Below are 9,145 nucleotides of genomic sequence, written 5' to 3' on the forward strand. Positions count from 1 at the left end.
TTAATTTATTATATTAACAATTTTAACAATTAAGAGTATAAAAAAATTTAAAAAGAATAAAAAAAAATAAACAGAAACAAATGAATGATTATTATATATAGTTTTTTGATAAAATAAAAAGATTTGGTCGAAAAATCACAATATCATATTTATCATATGATACGGAATACTTTTCAAAAAAATACTAACCTTGACATATTTTCAAAAACCACAATATCATATTTATTATTTTTTTAATATTCCAACTATTTTTTAATATCGTGATTAATATTAAAAAATACTATTTAAGTAAATTATATTTAATCATATAATGTTAGTGAACAAAATTATAATGCTCAGACGTAATTATACGGAACTTGTCGTAATATCAACGGACGATGCTAATATCTGAAATAAATGACAAGTATTATCAAAAAAATTACAAAAAAAAAATTACTTCTTAATATATAATTATAATATTATCAACGAAATTAAACATTACCTCTTGATATCTCTTCAAATTAAATTGATGATAAAATCAACAAATAATATTAATACAAGATCGAAGTAGAAAAGATGGATTTTGCTCATATGAATCGGATGAAGGAAATAAGTTGCGAGAATGAATCTGAAGAACAAATATTTTCGACGGATGAAATAGAAGGGGAATACACGTTATTTGAAGGAGAAGAGCATTTATATTTAAAAAAAATTAAAACAAAGTTAGAATCCGTAATTTTTTTTTGTTAAATCCGCAGCAGCAAAACACGGCTGTCCCTTTTTTGATTTTTAAAATTTTTTAAAAAAAACTATGAATCCGCAGCAGAAACATACGGATTATTATACTTTTGTAAACAATCTCAAGTTGCAACATTTTTATAATTACTTTATTAATTTATAATATTTTTTAAAAAAAAACCAAAGAGCAGCGGCTGCGTGGAAAAAATAACATCACTATTGGTGACTGATGTTTGCCTTGTATTAGTCAAGTTTTATTCTTATGTCTTCAAGTGTATATGTATAGAGAAAACCTGTTATATTGAGTGTTATAAAATTCCATCTTAACCTATTATCGAGGTTCTAAACACTGTGGAGCATGACGAAGTGTCATGGTCAAGTTTTAAGTTTTACAAGTTTTATTCATTTTCTCATGAATCAATTTTGTGAGCTCCTGTGTCAATTTTTTGAGACGAGTCTTCTATTTGGATCACTTAAGAAAAATTATTTTTTATACCAAAAGTATTATCTTTTATTATAAATATGAGTAGAGTTGACTCGTCTCACGAATAAAAATCCATGAAAATGTCTCACAAGATACATGCTAATTCATTTTAGTACGAGATTAAACGTGAGATAAAATTTTTTTATTAGAATTAGAATTATATCAAGTCAATTAATATATTAAATAACACATAAACATACATATTTTAGAAGTAAATGCATAAATTTTAAAGTTATAAAAAACATAAGTTTCAAAAGCATAAATTGTGTGGCCACTACAACGAATATGGATGCCTCACTTTTACCCTCTATGTTGAGCAGCCCTACTTGTTAAAGGCAGTCTTCATCCAAAATATAATTTTTTGTACCTTAAAATTAAGACATGTGGATATTATTTATTTTATAATTTTTACTTGTTATATCATATATTTTTATTTCCAATTTTATAGATTTATGAGTGCTGTTTTTCTACAACTTTAATTTTAAAATTAATATTAAATTTTTTTATATACTTAAAACCTGAGAAATATATCACATAATTCCCAATTAAGTATCAGTTTATATTTCTTAAAAAATATTTCAATAAACAGAAAATATATATATATATATATAATTATTGAATACGTCACAGTGTTAATATTCAAATAAACGTCACTAGCAATCAAGCAAGTGGTTTATATATTTCATATTTGAAATCAAATTTCTCAAAACAAAAAATATACTAAATATGTTTTTTTTAAAACAAAAGTTGAGAAAACAGACGTACTCTTATACGTGGTTATTATATACCAAGTATTTTTTAACACACGATGCATATTTTAGTTAAATCGTATTCAATCTCGTATCCGTAAAATTATAAAGTTCTACTTGTTATATGAATCAAATAAATACAATTTTTCCTAACGTATGAACGATGACCTATATCCATGAGGTAGTGTAGCTCCGTAGGCATAAATTGACAACCAAACTACTCATAAAAAGTTGCATACCCAAAAAACTAAGGTCCCTAGCTCCCTCTATAAAACCAACTTGTTACATTTCAAATTCATTCACCCGACCATAACACAAAAAAGCTCCGAATTCAACCCCATTTTCAAGCCAAATGGGAGCCTCAAATTGCATGTTTCTTTTTCTATTTGTAGCTCTATTGCCAAGTTTAAGTGCGATATCTTGGGCAACAACTAATAGTTACACGGAGGAAATCTTAACTCAATGTAGGTACACAAGATATCCAAACTTGTGTGTACAAACCTTGACAGGATTAGGATCCAAGAATGATCAAAACGTTGATTTCTTGTATGCACTTGTTAACAAAACCATCTCCGAGACGAGGCTGCCTCGTTCCGATTACGTGGAACTTAGCTCGCATTTCATCTCCCTCGAAGCTCAACAAGCCCAGATGGCAATTGGTACGACCACGATTTTCGTGTTTATTTAGCTCTATATGTATTATGAAAACTTACGTGTATGATCCCTTTTTGTGTTTTTGTAGATGATTGTCAAGAACTGACGGAAATGGCAGTAAGGCGACTTAACCAGGCGAAGGAGGCGATTCGTAAATCCCCGGAGAATTACAAAGAAGACATCCAAACATGGCTTAGTGCGGCTATAACATTCTTACAGACTTGCAAGGATACAGTTGAGGATCATGCGTTGTCAAATTTTGCCTTGTCGGAAATTTACAAGGAAATGGACTATCTTTCCGAATTGTGCAGCAACCCGTTGGCTCTGGCGAACAGAATAACTCGAAATCCGAAAGATGATCTTCCCACGAGATCAAGACGACTTCTCGGGGACGAAAATTTCCCGAGTTGGGTGTCGAAAAGTGACAGGAGACTGCTCGAAAGCCCGGAGATCAGAGCGGATGCTGTCGTTGCGAAAGATGGAAGCGGGGACTTCGACACGATCTCGGAGGCAATCCAGTCCGCAAACGGAGGCCGGTACGTGATATATGTGAAATCTGGTGAGTACAATGAGAAAATCAGCACGAAGAAAGATGGAATCACTTTGATCGGCGATGGAAAATTTTCTACGATCATACATGCAAGTAGCAGTATGGGCAAGGGATCTTCCCTCCTGGGATCTTCAACTTTTTGTGAGTTCTCTTTTTCTTTTTCTGTTCGTTTTCAAGAATTTGGCGACATGTCTTTCCGAAATTACACTTTTTCAGACAGAAAATTTAGTTTTTCTGTCTGGATTTTCTAATCAGGAGTATTCCAATTATTATATTCGACATTAAATTTAGGTCAATAATAATATCTTATGTCACTTTGGTAAAGTTCAGAGACTACTTTAACAATATTTGGTGTCATGTCGAATCCGATCGGTACTAAGACAAAATATGATTATTTAACCAACCAAAACTTAAAATTTGACTAATTTATCTATATTAATCTAACCTCTATATTTTCCAGTAATCACGGGCGACGGATTTATCGCAAGGGACATCGGAATTCACAACACGGCAGGCGCCTTCGCCGAGCAGGCAATAGCGCTTACCATAGCATCGGACCGCTCGGTACTATATAGATGCAGCGTCGTAGGCAATCAAGACACACTGTACGCGCTCTCTCTCCGCCAGTTCTATCGAGAATGCGACATACACGGCACTGTGGACTTCATCTTCGGCAATGCGGCCGCAGTGTTCCAGAGTTGCTCCTTATACCTCCGACGCCCGCGCAGTTACGACGTAATCCTGGCGAATGGGCGGACTGACCCAGGGCAGAACACGGGGTTTTCGCTCCAGAACTGCAAGATCGCCGGTGGATCGGATTTCATCAACTCGCACAAAGCATACTTGGGTCGCCCATGGAAAGAGTACTCCAGGGCGGTTGTGATGCAGTCGAATATCGATGGGGTTATCCAGTCCCGCGGCTGGATTGAGTGGCCGGGATATGGCAGTTCAGTTTACAAAACACTGTATTTTGCTGAGTATGACAACACGGGAGCTGGCGCCGAAACTTCCGGCAGGGTGGACTGGCCGGGTTTTTGTGTAATCGAGACGCCGGAGGCTTCGAAATTTACCGTGGCAAATTTAATTGATGGGAATTCGTGGCTACCTTCCACTGGTGTGACTTTCATTTCTGGGCTCCGATAATTTGTTTAATAATCAAATCATCAAAATTTTAGAAAAATGTAATTTTTTAAATATTTATATATATACACATTATATTATATTATTTAAAAATTTTAGATAAAATATACGGCTGATCGAGGCTTTGATTATGATCGGAGGTTGAAACGTATAGGTTTTATTAAATTTTAATTTTGAAGATGCCGATGTTACATAGTCTACCAACTAAAGCGTGCAAGTTAACTAAATACGTAGTCAACTGAATACTTAGTCAATACTTAATCAATAGTTACCAGAACATGTATATATATAATCCATACTGTACACAATTTCAGTTCTCTCAAGATCAATAATACGCTCATTAACATGGTATCAGAGCGGTTTCTTTTCCCGATCTTGATGTGTACGCAGCAGGTCGGCAACTTCGCTCTTGAGCAACTTCACTCTTGAGTGATTCAGAGTGATTTCGAGGAATTGTACATACACATTGCAATTTTTGTGTGCAAAATCATGACGAATCCGACTTCAACTTTCAGCTTCAACGATCCATTGTATTTGCATCCATCCGATGCTCCTGGTACATCTCTTGTTGTTGATCCATTGATCGGATCTGAGAATTATAGTATTTGGAGCAGAGCAATGAAGATAGCACTCCAAGCTAAAAATAAGCTAGGATTCATCAATGGAACCTGTAGAAAACCAGCTGTGAATTCTCCAACATTATATCAGTGGGAGCGATGTAATGTGGTTGTGTTGTCTTGGATTTTTTCTTCGGTTTCTAAAGAGATCTTCTGCGGACTGGTTTACGCGAATGATGCATCCAGCGTTTGGGCAGATCTTAAGGAACGATTTGACAAAATTTGTGGTTCCAAGATTTACGCAATTCATCGTGACATTGTTCGATTATCCCAAGGATCGACCACCATTTCAGTATATTTCTCGAAGCTCAAGCAGTTATGGGATGAGCTGGCCTCATTGATAACTTCACCATCTTGTGATTGTCCCAACTCCAGAGCATATGTTGAACACGAACAACAGCAACGATTAATTCTGTTTCTCATGGGGCTTAATGACAGTTATAGCTCAATTCGAAGTCAGATCCTCTTGATGAATCCACTTCCTTCTGTGATTCAAGCCTACTCAATTATCTGTCAGGAAGAAGCACATCGAAATGTGCTGGTCTTCCAACCGATCTCAGATGCTCCCACCACTGCTTTCTACTCTTCCTCTTCCAAGCATTCAGAGATAGTCAAATGTGACCATTGCTCTGTACCAGGACATACAAAGGAATACTGCTGTCGCTTGATTGGCTACCCTCCAGGGCATAAGCTGCACAAAAAATTTCCTCAAAACAAAGGTTTTAAGCCCACCTTCAAGAATACTCGAGCCGTTGCTCACACCTCGATCAGTGATGCATCTAAAACTACTGCTGAATCACAATCTCCTCCATCTTCTGGAGTACATTTTACCCCCACTCAATATGCACAAATTCTGAGACTCATTGAGAGTTCAACCATAAATTTTCCCCCATCAACAAATTTAGCACGTATGGCTACTAGTTTACTGTCCATATCAGGAACTAATGAATGGATATTGGACAGTGGTGCAAATGCTCATATTTCAGGTACTTCTACTGGACTTCAAAATCTACAACCATGCCTTTCTGCAGCAGGATCAGTTAATCTCCCAAATGGTAATTCTATCCCCATCATTTCTACCGGCTCCATTCAGCTAACATCATCTTATGCCTTAACCAAAGTGCTCCATGTTCCTGCCTTCAAATTCAATCTACTATCCATTTCCCAATTCACCAAAGACAACCAATGTTGTGTTATATTCTATCCATCATTTTGTTGGTTTCAGGAACTCTTGACTGGGAAGATAATGGGGATTGGTAGACTCAAAGATGGCCTATATTATCTTACAAGTTCTTCACCTACCAAAGTCACTAAAGTTCCCACACAATCTATCAATAATTCATCATGTGTTTCCCTTACTCTTGATTCAAAAAGTTTCGAAACTTGTACTGTATCTTCTCACTTGAATAATACAATTGATCTTTGGCACAAAAGATTTGGCCATATGTCGGTTACTCGTTTACAATATTTTCCCTTCATTTCACAACACAAACTCACACAACACTGTCATATATGTCCCATTGCAAAACAAACTCGTGTTGCTTTTCCCTTGGTTCCAAGACACACATCCCCTCATTGTTTTAATCTTGTCCACATGGACATATGGGGTCCATATCGTGAACCCACTCATGAGAGTGCTAAATATTTTTTGACTCTCGTAGATGATTTCTCGAGATGTACATGGGTCTTCTTGATGCACTTCAAGTCTGATACTATTCGAATCATCAAACAGTTTTTGGCATTTGTTTCAACTCACTTTCACACCCAAATTCAGAATGTCAGGACTGATAATGGTTCTGAATTTTTTAACACAGAGTGTAATGCTCTCTTCACTTCTCTTGGCATCATCCATCAAAGTTCATGCTCATACACGCCCCAACAAAATGGGCTTGTTGAACGCAAACACCGACATATACTTAACGTGGCTCGTGCCCTTAAATTTCAAGGTTCTATTCCTGATATATATTGGGGTGGATGTGTATTGCACGCTGTGTATTTGATCAATCGCACTCCCACTCCACTACTTGCGAACAAAACCCCGTATGAAGTCCTTTTCAAGAAAGCTCCAACATTTGATCATATTAAAGTGCTTGGGTGCTTGTGTTATGCCACCAATCTTCGTCCCAGTCATAAGTTTGATGTTCGAGCCACCCCTTACATTTTTCTTGGTTTTTTACCTCATCAAAAAGGTTTCAAACTCCTTAATCCTTCAATAAAACAATTCTTTGTGTCACGGGATGTAATTTTTCATGAGGATATCTTTCCATTTGCAGCCTTACCCCAGTCCTCTGCCACATTTTCTCATTGGCTTTCACTGAACTCTGATATACATGATGATGATGCATTAAACCCAACATCGATCGTTCCACCTCCTAGCCCCACACCTCAGATTTCACCTCATATTCCTCCTAAACAACCTTCCCGACAATCCAAACCACCCATTTGGACAAAGGACTTCATTTGTTCTGCTTTAACTACTTCCTCACACGCTAATCTACCGTATGCCTTATCAAAATATCTTAATTACGATCATATATCTCCATCACACCAGTCCTTTCTTGCTTCCATTTTTCAATTGACAGAACCAACTTCTTATAAAGAAGCTTCCGTTGATCCACGTTGGCAAAAGGCTATGGAAGTAGAAATTGAAGCCCTTGAGGCTAACAAAACATGGGCAATTGTACCACTCTCTCCGGGCAAGAAAACTGTTGGTTGTCGTTGGATTTATAAGATTAAGTACAATGCTGATGGTAGCATCAACAAATTCAAAGCTCGGCTTGTTGCCAAGGGCTACACTCAACAACATGGAATAGATTATCATGATACATTTTCTCCGGTTGCCAAAATCGTCTCTGTCCGCTGCCTCCTTGTCATTGCTGCTGCCAAACACTGGCCTTTATTCCAAATGGATGTAACTAATGCATTTTTACAAGGAGATCTTACAGAAGACATTTACATGTCAATTCCTCAAGGTTTTGAGCAACCAAACAAAAAAAATCATGCTTGCAAACTACTGAAGTCCCTATACGGTTTGAAATAGGCCTCACGCCAATGGAATTAAAATTCTGTTCTGTGATGCTTCAGCATGGTTTCGTCCAATTTGTACATGATCATTCTCTTTTTATTAAGCGTCAAGATGCCCTTATTACCATTCTATTGGTTTATGTCGATGACATCGTTATATCAGGGAATGATTCTACTTCTATAGAAGCCTTGAATACTTATCTTCACTCTCACTTTGCGATTAAAGATTTGGGCATTCTCAAGTATTTCTTGGGTCTTGAAGTGGCTCGGTCGAAACATGGCATCTGTTTAAACCAACGCAAATACGCACTTGAGTTGATTTCTGAGGTTGGCATGGCTAGTTGTAAGCCTCACCCTACTCCCATGGAACAACACCTCAAGTTAACCACACCTGAATTCGATAAAAGCTTGGCTTTCACATGCCCCTCTACTGTTACTGACTCACTTCTTTCTGATCCCACTATGTATCAACGGCTTATTGGACGTCTCATTTATCTCACAATTACTCGTCCAGACATTTGCTTTGCAATCTAACACCTTAGTCAATTCATGCAGACACCCAAGATCTCTCATTTGCGTGCTGCTGAAAGGATCGTTGGCTACCTTAAGGGTTCCCCGGGCATGGGTATCTTTTTATCATCTTCTTGTGATTTTCAGCTCTATGCCTACTGTGATTCCAATTGGGCCTCTTGCCCTATGAGTCGTAAATCGATTCGGGTTATCTTGTTACACTTGACAATTCACCTATCTCTTGGAAATCCAAGAAACATAACACGATCTCTCGGTCTTCGGCGGAAGTTGAATATAGGTCAATGGCTTCCACATCTTGTGAGATTGTGTGGTTGCGCGGCCTTCTAACTGATATGGGGTTACATTTTGAGACTCCTACTTTACTTCATTGTGACAATCAAGCTGCCATTCACATCGTCGCTAACCCGTTATATCATGAACACACTAAACATATAGATATTGACTGTCATTTCATCTGTGAGAAGATTAGGGACCACACCATCGCAATATCACATATTTCCACTCACTCTCAACCTGCGGATATATTCACAAAAGCACTTGGCTCTGATCAGCATCATGTCTTAGTGTCCAAGCTCGGCATGCTAAATTTACTCCGAGCTTGAGGGGGGATGTTACATAGTCTACCAACTAAAGCGTGCTAGTTAACTAAATACTTAGTCAACTGAATACTTAGTCAATA

The 9,145-nt window shown here is 37.1% G+C and overlaps 1 protein-coding gene across 1 annotated transcript; it reads left to right on the forward strand.

The window, feature by feature from the left end:
• Window positions 1–2,231: 2,231 nt before the first annotated feature.
• LOC140969892 (probable pectinesterase/pectinesterase inhibitor 54) lies at window positions 2,232–4,486 on the forward strand. Its single transcript, XM_073431408.1, has 3 exons — window positions 2,232–2,609; window positions 2,693–3,295; window positions 3,615–4,486. The coding sequence occupies exons 1-3, from the start codon at window positions 2,303–2,305 to the stop codon at window positions 4,295–4,297; spliced, it is 1,593 nt and encodes a 530-aa protein (XP_073287509.1). The 5' UTR covers window positions 2,232–2,302; the 3' UTR covers window positions 4,298–4,486.
• Window positions 4,487–9,145: the final 4,659 nt, after the last annotated feature.

The sequence above is a fragment of the Primulina huaijiensis genome, unplaced genomic scaffold (assembly GCF_012295235.1).
Source record: "Primulina huaijiensis isolate GDHJ02 unplaced genomic scaffold, ASM1229523v2 scaffold43013, whole genome shotgun sequence".
In the NCBI taxonomy this organism is placed as follows: domain Eukaryota; kingdom Viridiplantae; phylum Streptophyta; class Magnoliopsida; order Lamiales; family Gesneriaceae; genus Primulina; species Primulina huaijiensis.

Coding starts and splice junctions, on each gene's coding strand:
- LOC140969892 (XM_073431408.1), top strand. CDS start 2,303: ATGGGAGCCTCAAATTGCATGTTTCTTTTTCTATTTGTAGCTCTATTG. Junction 2,610..2,692: donor ACAAGCCCAGATGGCAATTG/GTACGACCACGA, acceptor GTGTTTTTGTAG/ATGATTGTCAAGAACTGACG. Junction 3,296..3,614: donor CCTGGGATCTTCAACTTTTT/GTGAGTTCTCTT, acceptor TATATTTTCCAG/TAATCACGGGCGACGGATTT.